Below are 24,227 nucleotides of genomic sequence, written 5' to 3' on the forward strand. Positions count from 1 at the left end.
TCCTTTTCCTCAAGTTGAGATATTTGGTGTGATCTGTGAGGTGCTGGATATGGCTTGATATATATTAAGTGGGTTGGTCTTCAGGATGCATTGTTGCCAAACTCATTCATTAAATGTGTGGGATATGCTATAACTCCTATGAGCATTCTCATCAATTTCACCAACACCATCTGCAGGGCTAGAATCATGGTCTATTAAGGTGTACTCTGCTGCCCTCTGGGTATGGTCCACCTTGCTCAGCTCCTTGAGTTGAAAATCTTGTTCTGGTCTCATGTATCTTTATTATATTTTAAATGGATTACAAACTGCAGTTATAATGAAGTACTGGCAATGGCACAGAATAACAGTAGCAATAACATCAGTCAGCAAAAAAGAAATATAATGACAGCCTAATGTTTCTGTTTTGCTGATAAAACATTACTGAGCTTTTCTATTTTGGAAAAAGAAACATTACAAAAGTCAATGTTAATAGGAAAACTTTATATCTGTGTCCATAATACTAAAATAGAAGCAGATATTTTTAACAGGGCTACATGTTTTTCAGAGATCTCTATGCGGATTACACTAAGTAGTTGTAACAATGCACACAAAATCATATCTGAGGATCAGCATTCTACATGGTTTCAGGTTTCATAATATTTATCACCAATTGTTATTTATTCTGCATTTTTAAAATACAGGTTTGCCCAATCTGGCACTCTTTTGAGGCATTCTCTAGATGTACTGAACACTTCGTACTACATATCTTGCCATTCCTGCTCTAAAGTTGCACATTTAAGATATCCAGTAATTGTTATATTTATTTTTCCCCAACTAGTGACCTCATTTAATCTTTCTTCGTCTTTTACATTATCCCAATATACCTTCTACTTTCAAAAGCTGATATGGGATATTCTTGCAAGCATGTATACTAGATGAGCAACATTAGTATTACAAAAAAACATTTTATTCTTGTTGACATGCAATAATTTTTCCTGAACTTGATCATATTTAAATTGCAACTTTAAAGAAGGCAATTAGGAATGTTTTACAGATAATAAGACAGCTGATTCTGATGGTTTTGTCACTGATCCTATGACTTGTTGAAATGATTTTATCAGGAAAAGTGAGATAAATTTGACAACTAGTTGTAATGTGACTGTCAGGTTGTCTCAGGATTAAACAATATGGCCCACTCATTTAAACATTATGGCTTAATATATACATTTTCATAAATTTACATAGATGTTGACAACATTTTCTCGTCCATGCAAATGTATATCTATTTTAAAAACATTCTTTTTCTTACAAATTTCTGTTGAGTATATTAACATTATTTGCTTTTTCATTTTTAATGTCATCATTCATCATCATATTTCAGAGCATTTTGGACATTTACAGGCCAGACTGAGAAGTTGAAAAAACATTCCCAGAAAAAGCAGTGACAAACCATTTCCATACTGTTACCAAAAAATCCTGCATGGATGTACCATGATATCACCAGGATCTGAGCTTGACTCAAATGAGAATTTTAACATTTAATACTACTCTGATTTTTTTCATTGCTGCTTTAACAAAACAATGCTCATGGCTAGCTTGCCAAATCAATTTGTTAGAGGACAATGTATACTAAAGCCTTAGTGTACCACTAGATGGCACTTAACTACAGACTGAGTGACTCATTGGAAACTCTTGTAATGACCTGTATGATGTGAGTGAGACAAGGGAGCATGTGTGACCAACATGTATCCTTGTAGAGCAAATTCTGCAACTGACAATTCATGTCATGGGCAGAATTGGAAGAATCATATTCATTGATCTGTTTTAAATACAAGGTTTATTTTCCCTGTTGTTTCCTGAGAACTGTCCTGATAATTTTTTTACTTCTCAGCTATAAATAGAAAACACAAAGCAAGTTACTTTAAATTTTTTGTGAGCAGTATAGGCAGCCACAAAGTGGAACATAGATCAGGAGGTTATCTTTTTCCTGCCAGCACTAATTGGCTTCAGCTCTCATTTAAAAGAATCTGTAGAGACATTCATGTCTGTGAGGCCTAATAAGGGAAGTACTAGCTCTAGTTAAACATCTGAAGAGCAGAGTAAAAATTAGTCATGCATCCAAAGTTAATCATAAAGTTCTGACAATTTTTACAAAAATAAATGTAGCTATTAGGAAAGGGTTAGATATCAAACCCTGGGGACCTCAAATGTTGAGAATGTTTCCCTCAAATTCTAGGTGCCATCTATGCCTCTTTATTCTATGGTCAGAATTCCTAAATGTACTTTTATTCCAGATATCCCATGGCTCCTATTCTAGAGGGAACTCAGAATAGGGCTATTCCTTCTCAAGAACACACAACGCTGCTTTCCTTGCAAGTCATATTCTGTAGTAAACATACTATTTGTCCTCAGGAAGTATGTTTGACAACTTATCAAAGAAAGGGATTGTAGTATAGTAGCTGAGCTCCTGGAGTAGAATGCTGGAGATCTTAAACAACCTCTGCCAGAAACCCTCTGGACCCTAGCCCCTGCTTTGGGATAAACAGATTGATAGTTCTGAATGCCCCTACCAAATCTCTTGAAGTTCTACTTCTAATCCCAGTGTGTGACAGAGACAAGGCTGTCACATACTGTGCTGACTTTCTGGAAATTAAAAGGGAAAAAAGGGGGACAGAAATAATTTCTCCAATGCAACCTCCTTTCTGTGTAGCTTTCTTGTAGTTAGAGTAATAATTATGTGACAGTGAGTAATGTAAACATGCTCCTTAACTTCTGGAAATCAAAGCACAATAAAAGCGTTCCAAATAGAATGAAATATATTACTTTGTAGGTTATGCTGATGAAGTGATCTTCCATTGAATTGTGTAGGTATTATCGCTTTTCTATTATTAAAAAGCTACATTTAGATCTGGTATTTCTTAAAGAATTATGCAAGGTTATAAAGTGCACAGACAAAAGAGCAAATGGGAATTGAGAGGCTCCCTATCAAGTTTAGAATTGGTCTGACTAGACAATAACCAGAATTCGTTTTTCTGGAGATTATGAAATAAGGAAAACCAATGACATTGCAAACTTGTGCATTAACTACTAATAGTAAAAAGAAATTATGCACTAGGGGGGCTGATAATTTGTTGGAAAGAGGGACTTCTGATGGACAAATATTGATGGACAAATATCTTACTGCTTTTTAATATGCTCATACTGAATCTTTAAGTACCTACAGGATAGTTATTTGTATATCCAACAATTAAACATTATGGATGTGTAATGGTTTGGATTTAGTTTCCAAAAGGTGTTTCACCCCTTTAGAGGAGCCATATCTTTTCCCAGGATTGCATGCTGTCACATGATCCCAGGAAAGATGCAACTGCTTTTAAGAGTTGCAGAAAGGTACTACATACTGTATATGCTCCCACATGTTCTGAAGCATTTTCCAAATTACTTCCTAAGTGTGCTTAGCCTTCCTAGCAATCCAGATGCAGAAATAAAATCACTTTAGTGATGATGGCCAAGGCATCATTTCATACTGCCTGGGAAAAGGCAATGGTAAACCACTCCCGTATTTTACCAAGAAAACCACATGAATAAAAAAATACAAAATTACTGATGATATGATGATGATATAATGCCAGATGATGGCTCCTCAGGTCAGATGGCACTCAACTTGCTACCAAGGAAGAGCTAAATATCTTTTGGAGTATTAATAGTGTTTATAATGCAGCTAGATTAAAGCCTTCAGGACATCTAGTTGCTGTTGTCATGTAGGAAAAGAAGATCTAAAGCTTCAAAGATAGCATTACAGTGGGAACACGGAGCATAAAAAGCATGTACAAGGGAAAGTTCAACATAGTGAAAGATGATTGGACACTTTCAGTCAGAAGATCATATTGTTTACTACTCATGACATAAAAACAAAGAAGGAACAGTGTTACTTTCATAGTTAGGCAGGATACAGCAATAACAGTACTGTACTTGGCTACAATGAAATCAATGACTGAATAATATCAGTGAGATTTTGTGGACAACCCTTTAATATGATGATTATCCATGTTTATGCTCTAACCACTGAGGCAGAAGAAGAGGAGGTGGATGAGTTTTATGATCAAATTCAATTTGAAATCAACAGAGCATGCAAGCAAAATGTGTTGCTTGTGTTTGGCGACTAGAATGCCAAAGTTGGAAATACTAAGGAGGAAAATGTAGTTGAACTGCACAGCCTAGGAAATCAAAATGAAGCGGGAGAGTGACTTATAAATTTCTGCCAATTCAGTGATTTCTTCATTGCTAACACAATCTTCAAACTACCAAAACGAAACCTATATATACAGTATATGGACATCATCAGATGCAGTACACAGAAATCTAATTGACTTCAGTATTGGTACAAAGAGGTGGAAGAACTGTTACAACATCAAACACATGACCAGGGGCTGACTATGGAATAGATCACAAACTTTTCATGTGCAAGTTCCAAGTTAAAGCAGAAGAAGAAAGTCAACCAGTTTCCACAACATGATCTTAAGCATATACCCACCATTTTCAAGGAGAACATCAGAAATCGCTTTGAAGTCCTGAACATCATTGATAGGCAACCAGAGGAACTGTGGAATCAAGTGAAGTGGTTAAGGATGAATGTGAAAAGAGACTGCCAAAGATCAAGAAACAGAAGAAAGCAAACTGGATGTCAGAACAAGCAATGAAAATTGCCAAGAAGAGAACAGAAGTCAAAGTCAAGAAAAACATCTCATGAAGGAACATAACTAAGAATTTCAGAGAGCTTTTAGAAGAGACAAGAAACAGTATTACAACATCTGTAAAGCTATCTAAAGCAGAACCAGACACAGAGAAACAAGGAAAGTTTTGCAAAAGATCTTTAAACTCAGAAGGAGGTTCCAACCTTGAATTGATGTGCTACAAGTTCCAATGGGCAGGTAGTAACTGATTCAAAAAAGATCAAACATGGAAGGAGTGTATTGAACTTCTGTACAGTAGAGTTGTGAACAATCAATCAAGATACCTTAAAAGATATTCCTTATATATATCAGAACATCTAGTACTAGAAGATGCAATTAAATCATTACTTGGGTTATTTCCAAGTCAAAGCCTACATGAGTTGATGGAATATCTACAGAAATATAGCAAGCAACAGAAGAATAATCAGTAAAAGTTCTAACCAAGCTACACCAGCAAATTTGGAGAGCTTCACAGTAGCAAACAGATTGGAAGAGATCAATCTGCAAAGCAATACTGAAGAAAGGAGAGAGTGTTCAGACTATCATACAATATCCTTAATTTCACACACAAGCAAAATAATACTTAGGATCATCCAATGCAGATTAGAGCCCTATATGAAAAAGAGATGCCAATGTTCAAACTGGCTTTAGAAAAGGCCAAGGAACACAAGACATTATTGCTGATGCATGCTGGATAATTGAGAAAGCCAAAGAACAAGAAAAAGTCAGTATATGTTTCATTGATTATAGAAAGGCCATCGATTGTGTCGATCATGTCAAGCTGTGGAATGTGTTTAGAAAAATGGAGATTCCAGAACATCTTATTATCCTTACGTGAAAACAATACACAGGTCAGAAAACCACAATATAGACAGAACATGGCAAAAGACACTGGCTCCAGGTTGATAAAGGAGTGAGATGAGGCTGTATACTCTCCCGTTATTTATTCAACCTTTATGTTGAATATATGTTCAGGAAATCCAGATTCAAAGAAGGTGAGTATGGTTTTAAATTTGGAGGAAGAAACTTCAATAACCTGTGCTGTGCTAATGACACTATTCTAAAGCTGAAGATGCAAATGATTTGGAAGCTTTAGTAACGAAAGTCAAGGAACACAGTGAAAAAATTGGACTAAGATTAAATATAAAGACAACCAAACTAATGATGACATGGTATGGCAACCAACCTTAGAATTGACAATGAAGACACTAAAGTGGTAGATAATCTTTGCCTTTTAGGATCAACTATCAACAGTAAAGGACCCAGAAGTCAAAAAATATGCTGCAGACTAGCACTTAGCAGAGTAGCAATGAAGGCCTTGGATAAGATATTCAGATGCCATGATATGTCTATACCTACAAAGATCAAAATCATGCAGACAGTGGTTTTCCTTGTGACACTCTATGGATGGAAAAGTTGAACTTTGAAGGAGCAGGACAGAAAGAAGATTGATGCTTTTGAGCATTGGTGTTGAAGAAGACTCATTAGAATATTATGGATAGCCAAGAAAACAAACATGTATCATCAAATAAATCAATGCAGAATTATCACTCAAAGCACAAATGACCAGACTCAAATTATCCTATTTTAGACACGTTATGTGAAGTATAGCCCTCTGGAGAAGTCTATAATGCTAGGAAAGGTGGAAGGATAGAGAAGAGGATGACCAGCAGCAAGGTGGACAGATTCAATTACAGTGGCAATGGATGTACCTTTGGAAGACCTCAAAGACCAGGCTGGGGAGAGATCATCTTGGAGAAAATCTATGTGGTCACTAAGAGTCGACACCAACTTGATGGCACACAGTCAATAAAAAAGTAGGTACATTAGTGCAGTTAACTTGCAGCCTGGAGACAGGAGCAACATGTGTGGGAGTCATATGAATAAGTCTCTCTAATAAGTTTATTATAGCATGATTTGTAAGTACACTCACATTGAGGGTAAAATAGCATCAAAAGACTCTCATAGTATTTTTTGTTTCTTTCTTTCTAATCTACATCTTAAAATCATTTGGAGAAATATATTTCTCCAATCAAACTGTATAGGTTTTATTTCAGGTTCAACATGTTAAATGTTGTATGGCAATATTTTGTTTTCAGTACTCACTGTATGGTTGCTAAGTAACTGTGCAGCAGCAGCAAGCTGCATGGCTCTTTGTTTGGATTAACATACAGGCATTTGAGGTATCTGATGCTAGCAGCGTAACCAGTGACAAACACATTTCTCTTGCACAGTGCGTGTATGTGTGTATCAGTCAGTTTGTGAGCAAATGTTACATTAGTGCTGCTTACTTAGTGTTATATGTATAGAATAAGGAACAATCTATAATTTAGAGAATACTGATAATAATGAGTTGCATTTTAATCTTGAACATCATATAAGAGAAGTTTTAAATTCCCAGTATCCCATATTCAAAAAAACAAAAAAGAAATTCTGAAGTTTCCATTTCAAAGAAATAACCCTGCTTAAAAATCAGCCAGAGGAACCAAGATCATACTGTGCTCTGGTTTAAACATCTTTGCAATCTCATTGCTTTCTAAACCACTGCTTGTAAATTTAATAACATGTATTAAAAAGTTAAGATGAAGGTAAACCAAGAGCTCTGATTAAAATAGAACTATCAGGGAAGTATATATGTGGTCTAAAATGGGTATTAAGAATATAAAAGATGAGTAGTTGAATATGTGAAATGCCTGTTGAAATTTCAGAAGTTCATAAATCAATAAATACTATATATAAATAAAGAGAAAATTTCCTATCATAGAAAATTATCAGATATAATAATACCATGGAAAAATTCTAGAGGATAACAATTTTCATATGTTGCTGGTAAAAGAACAAAGGAAGCTAAAGCACTTTAAAAGCAAGCAGATTTAATGTGACACAGCTTTCCACAGACTAGAGCTCTCTTCATTATATGCTTGAATTATTATCCTCAGTGACAGATATACATGTGGTTAGGATGGCCATGTGTTTTCCTTTACAGAAAATAGTCTCTTACTGGAAAATGTCCTTTATTCAAAGTTTATATCGCCCATATCCAGTCTAAATATCAGGAACTGTAAGAAGGGAGAGTGGGAGCTTTAAAGCTGTCCATTAAGACCATTTGGACATCAGATAGAAGAAGCAGATGGATCCCTAGATAAAAGCTTCCATACTACAGTGTGATATACAGCATTGCCATATAAAAATTATATTAATTATTTCTAAAGTTTTCATCAGTATTTGTAAATTAAAAGAGTACAGCTAGAGTTTTGGTGACCATATGGACATATTCAGGCAACTTGCTTAGCAAATAGCATTGAAGCACTTTGCAGTTGCCTTCTTCTGGGTGGGTGTATTACCCAGTTCAGTTTACAGCCCTAGGATTCTCCGGTGACCTCCTATCCAAGTATTAACCACAACTGATCCTGCTTATCTTCCAAGTTCTGACAACACTGGCCTGGCAGTAGTTAATTTAATGCAAATTTGCCTCCTTTTTGGTCGTCTTTCCCTAGATAAAAGCTTTTCCACTGTTTTGGTAGTGTAAGTGGCCACATTAAAAGTGTGATCTGTGGAGCTAAGACACTCTGAAACAGCAGGGCTGACAGTGGTTCAGTGGTTCTGCGACTTTCAGTGCAAAAAATAAACATTTAGTGGAGCTCAAGATGTGTCCCACCTCAGGTGAGAGAAGCAGCTGCTACCTCTACCAGTTTTATACTGTGTGCCTTGTACAGAGGGGCTCTTTCTCAGAGCAAGACATTGTGGGCGAAGTGTCCATGGAGACTGCCGGTACTGCCACAGCACAGATGGTCTCCATGGACACCATGCTTCACAATGCTTCCCTCTGAGGAAGGACTCCTCAGAGCAAGCCATTGGGACTTGATGAGCACTGTGAAAAAGAGTAGTTGCTGTTTTCCTATTCTGTGGGTGAGCACGTTTTGCTGATCATGACTGTTATTTATTTCTGTATGAGTGTTGCCAATGAGAGTTTGACATGGTTAATAGCTGAGGTTGCTGTGGCAATGACTTTTTGTATCAGAAGAAATATCAGATCTGAGCTGCAAAACTCCAGATGACCACAGGGTGGCAGCACATTGACATTTTCTATAACTGCTATCACTTAGAGATTGTCTAGATTTTTGCAACAGGATCTGGTAGCCTTAATGTCAATTATTCATGACTGCCTTTGCATGGCCATTTTGTATTGAAAACAAAGATACTCCAAGCTAAATAGTAATAATTATAAGACCCTTAGTATTCTCAGATTCTTCTTTGGCTTCTCACTGGCTTTTCACAATGAATAAATACCATTTGTTGGCAAAAACAATAATGAACAAAATAATGAAGTTTAAAAAAAATCTTGGGAGAGATAACGGCCTTTATTTAATTGATTAAATTTCTATGTACCATAATCTTAAGACTCAGCAGTAAAAGATAAAAATTAAAAACAACCAATACACAATCTAAAAATGGAGCAGCACAGAGAAAGAACATTCACAAAATGGCATAATCTTATCTAAGTTTAAAAAGCCATCTTGAGGAGCTTTATCTTAATCTTGTTCTGAAAGTCCATCAATGTGGGGATAAGTTGAACTGCCAGGGGAAGACTTTTCCAGAGCATGGAGGCCATGGTGGACAACATCAAGCAACAGAATAAAATATATATGGATGAAACCAGTGTAATAATTAAGATGAAGACTAGGATTAGGGAGATCTGGATTCATGTCACCCTCAGCTATGATAGGCTGTCTTTGTCTCAGTCACTGCTACCCAACCTACTTCACAGGGCTGTCATCATGAAGAAAAACTTTACAATGTTTAGAACTACTGGAATCGTTCTTTCCCCATTTTGACTCAAAAATGTCTGTCTATCTAAACAATTTATGTAGCTGCTCATCTGCAGTGTATTTAGTCAGCAAACAGAGGGTTAAAACCAACGAAAACAATATAAAATAAATATTCAGAACAACCAGTATAACATATGCATCTCACTTATAATCCAAAGACTGGAACTGAAAAAAATCAGTGAACAGGGTTCATTTAACCTCCTGGCTCAAAGGCCATGATCTCTTGGGGGATGCTGCTCTGTAGGGCAGGCACTGCAACAGAGAAGGCTCCTATGTCCAACAAGACAGCACTGTCAAATACATTGGCACCTGGAGCATGCCCACCCTGCCAGTTCTAGAGGGGTATGCAGAGACAGGCGGAGACAGGCAGTCCTGCAAATAACTAGGCCTTGTACTTCTATTGTCACCAACATATGCCTTCTGTATGGATTTGTTCTTGGTTACCACATCCTGAAAAATTATAGCAATAGATGTAATCCTACAGATAGAATGAACCTGTCTACCAAAAGTAATTTTGTCATGCATCTTCATAAATGTATGAACTTCAAGATATTTTGATACATATTTATTTTAGGATTCATTAACTTTTTGTCAAATTTTGTGTACTAAATGCAAACTTTTTGACTCAAAGTTTGTCCAGTTCTACCTACATCTGTTATGAAGAAAGCGTGAGAAAGAATAGGAGTGCAAGTGAGCAGAGAAAATATAAAGAAGCCAGTGCCCTGTGGCTAAACCCTAGTTTGCTCATGATTTCTGAATTAGGCCTTTCTGGGATTTTACATATTCTTAGCACAAAGATTAATGTTCTGATTCTCTCCATTTACTACTCATAATTTTACCCCAGTAACAAATGCTTTATTTCTGAGAGGCCCTTTCTGCTACATAAATGAGTCTTGCCTGTTTCTACTTACTAATTTTAACATTGTTACATAAATGAAGTATACTAAATGAACATGTATATAGTATAGTTAAACAAAACTGTGCTCATTTGTACTGGGTTCCATATATTAAATCTTCCTTTATAATTTTATTTAATTAACTAGCTTCAGTAAGATACTTTAAATTATGCTAATTTCCAAGTACATGTAGCAATCTTATAAAACACGTTCTCCATAACTGAATTCTTCAACAACAGATTTCTCTCATGTCTTCATTAGTGACAAGAACTGCACAGAGACACAACTGGAGCAAGTTAATTGTGTGAATTGTCACACAATTATTGCTAAATCTCATTTGCAAGTGTGGTCCTATATTGAAGTCAGAAAAAGTAATGTTTTCTATTTTAGGACACCAAAAAAGAAAAAGATGGCTTTAATGTTAAGTATTTTAATTTACTCAACATTTACTGTAGCTTCTACAACTCCTTAATTATTGCAACATAAATCTCTGAAAAACACAGCTAGGCAATTGCAATTCTAATGGCATTATTTATTTGAATATTTGGTAGCTTTATATTTTTTCCTTTTTTTCCAGAAGTTTTAAATGGGGGGGGGGATTGTTCAGTTTTGGATTATTTCCCAATTAGAAAAAAAGATGTTAGATGAGATGAATAAATGTGGAAAGTTCCAAATGAAATAAGACAACAATTCTACTCATCTGCAAAAAGTTGTGAATGAAGCACAACATTGCAAAATAAACATCTCACTGAGAAATATCCAATTATTAAAACATTGACCACTGGGAAGGCACCACACGGCTAGTTTCACCCTTGTTGGGACTTCTCAGATGTGGGTACACAGACGTTACTCTATAAGGTTCAAACTAGGAATTGAATTCTTGGACCTTCACACTTTAAATGACTATATATAGTGTATTAGCTTTAAGAGCTATCCAGGTCCTAGTGGTCAGTGATTGCAGGCAGGCAGGCAGGCAGGCAGGCAGGCAGGCAGGCAGGGATATATATGAATGAATGAATGAATGAATGAATGAATGAATGAATGAATGAATGAATATGTTTTCTATGATGTTAGGACACCAATTTCTTAGAAAAAGATGGCTTTTAATGATTCTGAGGTCAAAACCCATATTCATTCAACCAGAATAAATAATATTTTCCAGTCAAATTATAAACCATATTTTAGCAGTAAATTTCCTCTGCAAAACTTTGATGCTCTTATCAAATGTTTTGAAAGTTTCCTTGGCATTCAACAGAATATAGTGATAGGATGTTTTTTTTTTCAACATTCAAGAGTAAAATGAAATCAAACATATGAAAACATCAGACCCCAACCAAGATATTCTCATTGATAGAATGAATTTAAAGAGATTGATTCCATGCCATAAATTAGCATATCATGAAGTTCTGAAATTGGATACTACTCAGACTAAGCAGTGCTAATTATAAATTTATAATAATTGCCAGTTGTCAGGGATTGAGCCCAATTCAATGCCACCTTACTATATAAATAAGTTCTGAAAAATGGAGAAATTTGAGTATTAATAATTTTGACTTAATCAGAATTTAGCTTTATTCCTTTACATTTTCTTAAAAACAGGAAGTCTTGCCCCAATAAGATAAAAAAGAAACACGAACTTTGGCAAAAAGAAATGCAAGCCAACAACAAATACTATTTTAAAGACTTTGAGAAAATCAGGACATTTCAGTCAGCAACAAAAAATTATTTATATATTCTAAGCAAGAAACCTGCAAGGGAATGTCTGACACTGCTGGATTACTGGGGCTAAAATGTATAAAGGCTGAATCTGGAGATCTCAGCAGCTCCAGCCCACGCTAAAATGGGAATGAGCCCAATGCTCTTGAGCAGTCCAGTTAGAAGGAAGGAGTTGGAGAAGCACAATGAGAGGGGAACAGGAAAATAGAAAAGGAGATGGAACAAGACAGGAATCTGGCAAGGAAGGACGGTTCTCAGGCTACAAAGGACTGCTATGTAAACATAGTTCAGCAGCCTTCCAAGGCCATCAAAAGGATGGCCAAGTATCTGTTGATTCGGAAAGGATGGAAGAAACATCCTAAAGTTAAACTCTGGAATACAGAGGGCAAATCTTCTGTTTATAAGGCTTCACTCTTGTCTGCAATAAATTTTCTGATATCGTGTCTAAATCTTCTGCCAAGTTATGCCAGTTGCTGAATAAAGAGTTACGTGTCTGCAGAGCTGGGCTTTATTGCCATGTCCTGGTGTGAAGTTTGATAAGGAGTGTGGTAAAAATGCATAAGGAAACTGCAGAGAAGTTCACTTTTTTTGCAAGTGTTTTCATTGATTAAGATGTAAAACAGAACTCTTTTCTGAACTGCCTTTTTCATGAGGAAAATCAGAAGAACCAAGAGAATTAGTGGGGGAAAATAGATTAAGTGATAAGCATTCCAGACAAATTTAAAAATAAACAAATCATCCACCCAAGGGTTCTTAAATAACTTAAATGTTTTAGTCACTGTATTTACAAAATTATATTACAAAACTGGAAGAAGTGTAGAAAAAAGTAACTAAAATTTCAGGTACTCAGAAAAAAGGCGTTTTAGGGAGGACATAATACAATTATAAAAAGCATGCACTGCATAGAAAAATGGAAATAAAGATTTCTTCTTTTAGTACAGTATGAAAACCTGGAATCACTGAACTTCATTGTAAGGAGATTTAAGACTCAACCAATTTAAATACTTTTTAAGGGGACCAAACATTTTATGAAGGATGAGACATCAACAGTTGCTAATCTTTAGAGCAGTATTAAATACCTATTGCCATGGAGCAAAAGTAAAAGAGGGCTACAGACCTGTTAGTGAATTTCCCAGATGGATCTGATCTGCCATTCTGTTATGCCTTTACTCTAATCCAGCAAGGTTTAGAATATATTCCTATATTCTTAATTGTATGAATCAGACTACCCACAATAAGAAAATGCAGTCACCTCTAAGCTCTACTTTTCAATATGCTCATGTTGAAATATTGTTGCTGTCAGCTCAGTCCATTGGTTTGAACTTAGTTTAAATATTTAAAGGATTTGCAATTTTGTTTACTTTGAAATTGTGAAATATACTTATACATTCTTTCACCAAAATCAATACTGAAGATCTTGAATGGTCCCGTACTTAGAATGGACTTCCACTGAAGTATATTTAACAATTCTTCCTTTTAAGATGATTAAATTCCTTATTCTAATTACTTTATCAAAGGCTCTATTTGTGGTAGCTTTTTCATGTTTCTACAGATTCCACTTGCTAACTCCAAAAAAACCCCTCTCTTTTTTTCTGGTTTGGCTCATGCTGAAAGCCCTCTTTACAAGCCCTCTTATAGGAGCTACCACATGTGAAAGTATTTCTAACAGTCTCTGTGTGGCAGCTATAATGTTTGATAAAATCTTTGGGATCACCCAACTGGGTGCAGATTTGTTGGATCCACGGATGTTCTTTATCAATTTGCCTGGTATTAAATTGTTCTGACAGTTCCACATTTATCCATATTCCCCAGTTTTATTTCTATAGAAGTATGATAGAACAGTGTACTCTAGAATGCTATACTTGCTATATTAACAATTTATAAAGCTGGGTTTGAGATAAAACAAGATGTTGATAATGGAGATTAGTGCTCTAAATAAAAATAATGTACAAGAAAAGGTGGAGCTTTTCTTTCAGCTGCCAGGGAAACTGCCATTTCAGCTCCAAATCTTTATCAACAGAAAAGGGAGGTAGAAAGCATTATACTTTTATTGGCAGAGCTGTCACGATCTCAGCTCAGCTCATTTCACCCGCAGAAGGAGTAAAAACAAAGTGAAGTGCTCTTGAACACAAAAGGTGACAAAAAGCAGCATAACATTGTCAGGGTAAGAATAAAAGGTCTTGAGAAAAATAAACGCTTTCTCAGAAAGGAGTCATGCAGAGCGCCTAGGATACAGCTCGAGTGTCCTAATTATAGAAATATGCAGCATCTTCCTGCATTTAAGGTAGCTCGTGTTAACATCCTCTAGAAACGGAGCTTCCTCGTGATGTGGCTTGGCTTTAGTACTGGAGACAAATTGCACTAAATAACGCGGGATGGGGGGGCAGGGAATAACGGGGAGGAGTCACCCAAAGTTCAAGATCTCGGTCGTTGTCGAATTTCATTATTTGTTACTGCATCTGTCCCCAACTTGAGCGATCGGGTTACATTACAGCAAATTCAGCCTGAATGAAGTATTTTCTCCCCATTCCCCCTCCCCCTCCTCACCAGCTGGAGGGGAAAGGAGCCCCAAGCAGCGGCACCGGGAGAGAGGCAGCTAGCCAGGCACGGTACAAGAGGGAGGGGACAAGTGATCGACAGATCCAATGAGGAGAAGGCAGCCAACTGGCTTCCTAGGAGGCTGGAGACAATTGATCTGCGGGAGCTGGCTCGGGCTCCCTCTTCAACGTGAGGAGGCATAGTCTCCGCGTTGTAGCTGTGCTACTCGCCCTAGCTGAGCCCGGAGCTTCGTGGTCGTCGCAACTACCCTGGAATCTCGGCTAGCTCTCGGTAAAGCCAGGCTAGCCGCCTGGGGAAGCGGGTTCCTTGCTTTTCTTTTTCGGCGTGCCATTATTTAATTGACAAGAAGCAAAGTGCTCCAGTCCGTCATTCAGCCGCCGGCAACTCCCCACGTGGACTCCCGGGTGCTGATCACATCGGCCAGCGGGTGCTGCAGACTTGAGGTCGGGAAGTAGCAGCAGCAGCAGCGAGAGGCCGTTTTGCAGAGGAGTTCCTCGTTGCTACCGCGGTCTAGCGAGAGTGCAAGTTGCGGGAACGGGCCAAGGGGAGAGACGCAGCCCGCGCTTTGCACCGGGACGCAGCGATTGCAGCAAGAGCAGGATGCCGGCGGCTGCTGGCGACGGGCTTCTGAGTGAGCCCACGGCGGCGAGCTTCGGCGACGACGAACCTACGACGCCCCCGCTCAGCCCGGAGGGGACCTTCCTGGCCGCCTGGGTCAACGCCTCGGCCTCCCGGGAGCGCCTCCGAGAATTCCAGCACACCAAGCGGGTCGGCAACTACCTGATCGGCAGGAAGTTGGGAGAAGGCTCCTTCGCCAAAGTGCGGGAAGGGTTGCACGTTGTGACCGGAGAAAAGGTAGCTCTACCGCAGCGCTTCCCCTTCTTCGCCCGGGCAGCTTCCCGCCAAAGGATCCGAGGCAGGCTTTATGAGGCGCCCCCTCAACACATCCATTATTAGCCTCTAGTGCGGCCGCATCCACTCCTCCAATTTGGGGGGAGAACTGGATGGGTCGGGGCGATTGCCGGTAGTTAGCTACCGCCCGGCCCTGAGCGTTTTGTAGCACCGCCCCTCCCACGGACGAAGTTGAGTCTTTTTTCAAAATAGCCCCCCGCGAAGAGGCCCGTTTTCCTCGCCCTCTACCTCGCTGCTCTCAGCCCCCTCTTTCCGTCCGGACGCCGCCGTTCTTAATCCGCCTGCAAGGGCCGCTGTTCGCTGCTTTCTCTTCCCAGGCGTTCCTGCTTTTGGTTTACGATTGTTTAGGTGCTTCCAGACGGAGGGTGCCTGGCGCTTCAAATCGAAAGACATTGCGCAGCTAACTATTCTGCCCATTGCTTCTTAACAAGGCTTTGGGCAATTCCCAATTACGTTACAATCCTCACACGATGTTTTCCAGTTTTAACCCTTGTGTCTTTTGCCATTCCTTCTTGATCTTTTTTTTCCCAGTTAAGAAAGAAGAGTTGTTGCTGCACAATGGTCGTTGATTTGTAGTATTGGAGATGCAATTCCGTGGGAAGCCCCCTTGAGAAAAAAAGGTCAGAGGAAGCCGTGAGAACAGGGACTGGTTACAAGTGGAAGGCTATGTTTTCACACAATCCTTGCATTGTTCATGATACAGTATTTTACAAAAGGTCCAGATGCCATAATCTTTCATTTGTAACCCTCCCGTGTTTGTCTACTACTTTTTTTTTCTTTTGGGGATTAAAAAAGAAAAATTGTAAAAAAATTTTAAAATTTTTTTAAAATCTACAATACATTTTAATTGGCAGAGCTAGAAACCTTCCCTTTTGAAGCCCTGAAATTGCCCCATCACCACCAAGGAGTTCTCTCTGTTTGAGGCTGGGTGATTGTACAGTCAAAGCCTTATCTGTAAACATCAGCTGAAAAAGGAAAGGGCAACATTTCCAGATCCCTGCAGCTGAATAGATAGTACCTCTCTTGGACACACACGCACACACACACCGCTCCTATGAAAGGAGATTTAACATTTTAAGATTCAACATCTTTTATGTAAAGAGGGAGTGAATAGGTCAATATTAGGAAACAGTAAGAAGACAAAGGATGCCTCCAAATACTTTCCACTGGGCCCAAAGAATAGGTACAGGGTAACTATCCCATCTTCTGATCCTTCCCTCATCCCTGCCTCATAATCTCCCCCCCAAAAGAAAACCTGGCAAATGAAGCAGTCTGAATTAACAAAAAAAATTGTCTGGAAGCACCCAAAGCCATGCAAGACATATGTGATATAATTCTAGGCTATATACATGGTAGTAAGACTTAGTGAATTTACTGATGTTTATTGATTAAAAAAACTTACTATTTTATTGATAAAACTATTAAAGGCCTTCCTCAACTTGTTTCTTTGACAGTTATTGGATGAGAACATGCATAACTTGCATTCCGTAGTTGTTGATGGGATTATTGTCCAATGCACTTCCAGAATGTCTAGTTTACTGCAACAGGATTAATTAGGGGTAGTCCCAGTTTTTATTTTGCTGCTCTCCTGCCCCATTCACATAATTTTGTGACAGGGCAAAATTGCTCATTTGTAATTGCTCCTGTGTTTTCCTGTTCTTTTAATTTTTATGTACCAGGAAAAAAATGTCAGAATAGTTGCACAGTGCATTTTGACTGGCAGCATAAGGAGCCATTCATCTGAAAACATCCTGTTCTTCCTGTTCTAGATCACTGGAATAGTCACCATAAGTCTGGAATTCAAAATAATAAAAATGAAACTATTCATTCATTCTTTGGCTATTGGAAAGTCATATGTGGTCTTACAACTTTTTGATCTTGTTAAATAGGCAGATTATTGTGTAAATGAAGTCATTGAAGACACTCTTGATATAATAATGTAAGGGGTCAGTAGGACTCTTCCAGACAACTCTGAGATAAGTGATTTGGTGATTACAACTGCAAAACATTTTGTAAATTATTTGTGTTAGCTAATGCTGGAAGAGTAATAGCTAATTACAATATTATGTAATTGTGATGCATTATTCAGTGTAGTTTTCTTGGCAATAATCTGGAAGTGGTTTGCCATTGCATTATTCTGGCATGTTTTTCAGCTTCTTGGTCTCATTTACAATTCTGGGATTAGGCTAATGGGGAAGTTGAAGAAAAAGTCAATAGCAAATAACTTTCTTGTCAAGTTAAATTTGAAAGGGACTTTATTTTTTTTAATCCAAGTACCTATCTTAAGAATTCATTAATGTTTTTCATGATTAATCCACTTTCTTTGAATTAACATTTAGGTCCCAATCAATGGCATTATTAAGCTCAGGCTTTACATACAAGTACTTCTAGTCTATATCTGGAGAAAGTGGACAAGGCCTGCTTACATCCAGTCAGGTTACTATAAAGCTGTAAACATTGTTTTGAACATCCATAAGTGCCAAGGTACTTGTGGGGGCCAGGTACTTTGATTATGTTATAACTGTTCTGTGCCAGTTATACTGAGTATTTACTTTTAGGCTGTAAAGTAGTAGTCTTGAACATTGAAACCTTAAATCAGGATGGTGTAGCCCTGATATATTCTTGAAGTAATAAAAAGTTGGTCTGCATATATTTTGGCACAACAGTGGTTTGATGATTCTAGAAGACAGTATTAGTGCAGAAATTATGTGTCACATGTACCAAGTCAATCTGCAGAATCTGGTTTATTTTTTATTTTATATCTAACATGGATATAAAGATAGTTACTTGGTGGATACTTTATTTCTTACAGTCGCTCTAAAGAAACTTGATTCTCTGCATATTTTCTAAAAACACCACTGTGTTCAATGGAGCTTATTCTAAACTAACAGTGCATAAGATTATAGAGTTGGAAGGGGCCATTTGGAGCATTCAGTTCCCTGCTCAGTGCAAGAATTCAAAGTAAAGGATCCCCAACAGATAGCTGCTTAGCATCTGTTTGAATAGATCTAGTGAAGGAAAGCCTACCATTGATTGCACTGTTGAACCAATCTTTCAATTAGGAAGTTTTTTTCCTAATGTTCAGTTGGAATTTTGCCTTCATGTAACTTATACATGATTCCATGTCTGTTACTCAGATGTCATAGCAAATTGGTCTGGTTCTTCTACATGACCTTCTTTGAGGTATTTGAAGGGTGTTATCATATTCTCTGTCTTCTGTGGGCTCAGCACCTTCATCTCTTTCTGTCTCTTTTTATAGAATTTAGTTTCTAGCCCCCTGCTCATCCTTATTACTCTTTTTCAGCCTGTTCAAATCCTTCCTAGAGTCTAGTGCCCAGAACTGGACAAAATTCTTGAGGTGGGGTCTGACTAAAACAGTTTAAGGTGGGCTGGCTTCTTTCCATGATTTGGTAATAGTACTTCTCTTGATACTGTCTACAATTGCATTTCCACACCACACTGCTAGCTTATGCTCAGTTTCTATCAACTGCTATTCCAATATCATTTTGTTTTTGTCTTCTGAGGTATTAGCTATTCCACCTAATTTTGTGTCATCTGTAGATTAGAGAAACATTGTGTCTCTTCTTCATCCACCAACATTAGTTTTGTGCTTCCAAAATATTGGATCATGACATTTGTTATCAGGAAGATTGTGAAAAATAAATTAAACAAATGGATGAAAGCAGTGTCTTGGGCATTAGAAAGGAATAAATGTGTAATTGAAAATTGTTAAACTTAGTTATCATAAATGTTTAATACTTGTAGTGTTGCTTGAGATTTTTTTATAGTAATCAGTTTAAAACATCACTTTTTGTGAGATGGGTATCTAAATTTGAAATATAAATAAATAAAAATGTTCTAATTAATTATTAGGAAAAATCTTTATAGCATGATATGGAAACAGAATGCTCTGTTATAACTTATCTAATTGATGCTACCATTGTATATATGTTGGGACTAAGATAATCTGCCCAATTCAGCGCTATTTAGTTTTCTTAGTTCCTCAGGGACCTGTTCACATTTGTAACTGTGCAAAAGGAATTATGTTAGGGTGATCGGAATTGGGCTGCAAAAATCTGGACAGCGGCAAAGAGATTCAGAGGTTGAATTTTTGTAACCCCAATGTGGTAGTCTTAATTATATTTGAGATGATTAACTGAGGGCTAGATTTGTCAACTTTTCCAGATTCAGTTCCTGTATCATGAACCTTTTCCTGTTATGTCGCTGATAAAGACATTTAAGTTTCTACCAGAATGGAGATGCAGTGAATGGAAACCAAACCTGCTGAATTACTGTTATATAGCTGCTAACAAGTTGAGGAAAGTATGCAGAGGATGGCTTCTGGATTTTTTCTACAATCCTAGGACTAGCAGTTGCTATAGAAAAGAATCTATATTTTCTTTTGTGTATTGAAATTACATGTTATACCTATGTATTACTGCTCTCCTCCTCTTGCATCCATATATTTGTGTTTCTGTTCCCCACTGGTGTTGGGACTTCGGTGTTTGTGTGCACAGAATGGGTTGCATGCATTTCTCTCTGGGGCCCATGACCAATATAGAGGACGGCTTAGAATGGAATTGTCAGCAGTGATCCAAACTGCAGCCCCACTGTCTCTCCCATAGGGAACCACTGAGGTGATTTTTTTCCTGGATTTTTTTTTTCTCTACAACCCCCAGCTTGATGTGGTCAATTTTCAATTCATATTTCTTTTGCCATCTTCTCCTACACCAAATTTAGTCCTATTCTCTTCTCAGAGGGTTATCCTGCTGCCAAACAGACAGATGGACAGAGTCCAAAGCTCCTTGACACAATTTCTTTCCAACATTACGCTGGGTTGGAAAACGTAACAAGCTAGAGAACTCTTAGAAAACATAGCTTCTAGAATTCTTCCCCCCACCCCTTACAATAGGTCTACTCCAGATATATGATGGGGGAGGAGGAGAAAGGGTGGCTTAAGATGAAACAGGTGGCAGTAATCCAAACTGCCTCTCTCATAGGGATTCATCAGGAGATTTTTTTCTTCTCTACAGCCCATGTCTGGATCTGGACCATTTCCTTTTGCGGTTTCTCCCACAAAATTTGGTCCTGTTCTGTTCTGTTTTTGGAGAGTTATCTCGCTGCCAGACAGATGAGTTCCAAGCATTTTTACATTGGTTTATTTTTTTAATATTCCATGGGCTGAAAATAATAAAAATGGGTGTTAGTCCTACTTTAGAATCTGAGAAAAGTCAAAGTAGACCTAATTGGGCTTTTCAAAGGCTACTAGATCATCCAAAATAGAATGGATGGCAGTTCTGAATGAGTGTTTGGCATCTTTCATGTATATGGATTAATGGCTAATCATAAATGAATGTGACTGCCAAACTCAGATTGTACTTTCCTAAATATTGTTAACATTTTGTGTCCCCAAAATATATCAAATCCTTCGTTCATCTTCATACAAATCTTAACAATGAATTTTACAAATAAGATTAATAGTATTTCATCTTAGTAACTGTAAATAAAAGTTTAACTAAAATCATTTAGTTTTTTTATTTTTTCCAATTGTATCTCTAGTTTTTTCTAAAACAACTCTCACATTTCTTTAATGTTGTCAGTTGTATATTTGCTTCCTTTGACCAAGATGAAAAGATTTCTTTAACAGATATTACTATTTTAAAATAATGTAAGTTTCAAAAAACTAATTTTCCTCCCCAGGAATGTCTGCAGAGGGTATTGAAAAAGTCAAGATGGTGGCCATGAATATGTAGTCAAAGCTCTCCCCCTTTTTACATGAGTTGCACATATAATGCACATCAAGAGAAGCAGGGCTGCAGTCCCAGCCATCATTTTGACATTGGTATTGATTATTTATGAAATTTGTATACCACCTTAACCCAGTAGTTGAAGGACAATGACAAAATCCCATTGTTGTATGACAAAATGACTAGAATTGCTTGCTGTTTGTAGGATTGGATCCTGAGATTAAAGAATGCTTTTACCAAACCTGTAATTACACATTTCAGCCAAAACTTTGGATACCTTGATTGAAAGATATATTTATACATTTCATTAATGCTACTGCAAATTTTTAAAAGTTCAATTCTTTGCTCTTTTGTATGAAACCAACTTTTGAATTATAGTAGTTGGTAGCTGCTAAAGATAACTAGGTTATGCCATAAAGATGGAATAACTAATATTAGAAGGATCTTTTTATAGAAAGGTCTTTTTTTAGATTATTTTTCTAACACAAACAGCTGCTATGCTCTGTATTTCAGAATCTTGGAAATGCAGGGGTGGCTTATGTAGGAAGAACAAGTGCTGCTGAAAGCTGGAAATTCTTGTTAATCTTCCACAAATTCATAATGAAAGAAGCAACAGCTTTCTAAAAATGGCTGGGTAGCAGATCCTTTTGGATTTGTCAAGTGGCAGATCATTTTCCATAGACTTTTTAAAAATGGCATACTACCATAACAAGTATATTCTTTCAAACATTAATGTCTTGCTTTATCTTTTGACTATTTATGAATGTTGTATGCAAAGAGTAATACAGTTCCAGATCTTCTCTGCATGTATAGAGTTATCAACTGTGTTTATGTCTTTCAGTAGACTTCATACGTTTCAGTCCTATAAATTATTTTAGGTTAAATTGTATGGATTAAGTATAGGATTAACAACTATTTACATTTATATAGGAGTTACAAGAAATGTTGCAAGATTACATATGCAGGAAAATTAACTTACTCTTTTCTCATTTGCTTAAAGTTACCATGGTAAAAAGACTGCCAAAAATGTAATCTTCACCACATCTGCTACTACATTCTGCTACTTTTATCATTTCAGAGGTATTTATAATGTGTTTTACTTAATGAGTGGCTTGTTTCTATGACAATGTAAGATGTGTAACCAAGTTAAAGTAGTTGCAATAAATTACCATATTACTGATAATCTCTTCTTTAGACGACTTAAATTGAGTCTAAATTTCCGATTAAGTCCCCATTCAAAAATAATGGCTATACTTTAAAATGCTTCAGGTCAGTGTGAGACTGCAGCTTTTGCACTTTTTTCCCAATAATCCCTTTACTGGTTAACAGGGCTATAGTTTGCAAAATAGCAAGTGGGAGAAGAAAACAGGTCAAGAACAAATGGAGAAGCAGAAGCTTTATTTACGTACACTTATGCTGTATATAAATGGAGACCTGGCAACCCTATTTCATTTTTCTCTTGCTCAATCAGTACACTATCCTAACATTACTGGGGATAATTAAGCCAAACAGAAATGTTGGGTTCATGTTTGTGCTAAGCCATGGTTTGTTGAACAAGTTATAGAAGCCTGATTCATGCTAATCCACAACCAAACAGATTATAATATAACTTCATTTGAACTCTGTTTTGAAGATACAGTTGTTCTGGTTGTAATACAGATTTTTAAATAGAAATTTCTTAGTTTAGGTGAGTAATTCTACAAATGATTATACTGCGTCTTTGTTTCCTGGTTTGCATCAAATAAGAATTATTTCTTCCTTTTTGGGGGGGTAGTTCCCTGTACAGAACTACTTTTCAGTCAATGTGATTGTCTTTGCCATGGACTTAAAATGCAAATTTTACATATCTTTTTTTTTTTTTTTTTTTTTAATGTCAAAACATTTGCTCCAAACCCTGATTAATGTAGGTGGGTAGGCTGGTCACCAGGCTAAATTTCTTCCTTCAGAAGATGAATGAGGTACTTATTTTCATATCAGTCAGAAATCCATTCTGTAACTAAGCTCTCAGATGGGCTCAAATATGGTTGTTTCTTCCCTTAAATTGAAAATCAAATGTCTAGCTCAGGATCTACATATTTTGTCTTTCCATGAGATCCATTAAGAATGAAAAGTTGGTCATTAATCCAAAACTTACAGCTACTTGGGTTAAGAAAAATAATACCCCCATAGTGTTCAGACTTTGCAGTAAAGACCTAAAGAGCAACAACGGCATGCCTGAATATTCTGCATTTGAAACAGTGGTACTCTTGTCCTCTTTTTTTAAAAGAGGAGATTTTGACTGGAGCAGAACATTTTTAATTTTAGGTTCAACTTATCCAGCAGTTCTATAGTTCTCATCAGAAGCAGAGTTCTTATAAACCTTTGGTGTATTTAAAACAATTCTGTGCTTAACTCTACATGTAACCAGAGTATGTAGGAAGGTATAATTCTGAGAATAAGTACATAAATATTTTTCTACCCTGCCTGCCCATTCTCACACAGTAGTTTCTGTCACGTTGATGGTGAATGGGAAACAAAATATACAGAGGCCTATTCATCTGCTGTTAATTTTTATTATTCTCCCCAGTAATTAAGTATGATTGGCTGAAAACCTGAGTGTTGAATATGAGAAAGACAGAACCTTTTAGCGAATGCGGGGAGGGGGAGTAAAATATATGTGAAATAACTTATTTGATTTTGTAAAATAATTTTGTGTTAAATTTGTGAAAAATGTAATATTTCAGGAGCATGTCCTGTACAAAAAAGAATAGGAGCTAAGCTTTGTTAGCATAGCATGAGGTAATGCATACCAGAGAATTTTAAAAGACTGAATATTTTGGATAAGCTCAGTGCTGCTAATGCAGAGTCACCTGCACC

The 24,227-nt window shown here is 37.1% G+C and overlaps 1 protein-coding gene across 3 annotated transcripts in view; it reads left to right on the plus strand.

Annotated features, from left to right (window-relative positions):
• The window catches only part of HUNK (hormonally up-regulated Neu-associated kinase), a 72,164-nt gene that overhangs the window by 4,483 nt on the left and 43,454 nt on the right, over positions 1–24,227 (plus strand). For 2 of the 3 annotated variants that reach the window (XM_088144621.1, XM_088144622.1), the window contains exon 1: positions 9,129–15,567. In XM_088144621.1, the coding sequence (XP_088000747.1) occupies positions 15,313–15,567 (255 nt within the window). In that variant the 5' untranslated portion in view covers positions 9,129–15,312. Of the gene's footprint in view, positions 1–9,128; positions 15,568–22,371; positions 22,452–24,227 lie in introns of those variants that run through there. The other variant, XM_088144623.1, reaches the window with a different exon arrangement.

This window comes from Python bivittatus, unplaced genomic scaffold, assembly GCF_059951505.1.
Source record: "Python bivittatus isolate LINGU-HERP-01145 unplaced genomic scaffold, Pbiv_v1 ctg000350_np1212, whole genome shotgun sequence".
Lineage (NCBI taxonomy): Eukaryota > Metazoa > Chordata > Lepidosauria > Squamata > Pythonidae > Python > Python bivittatus.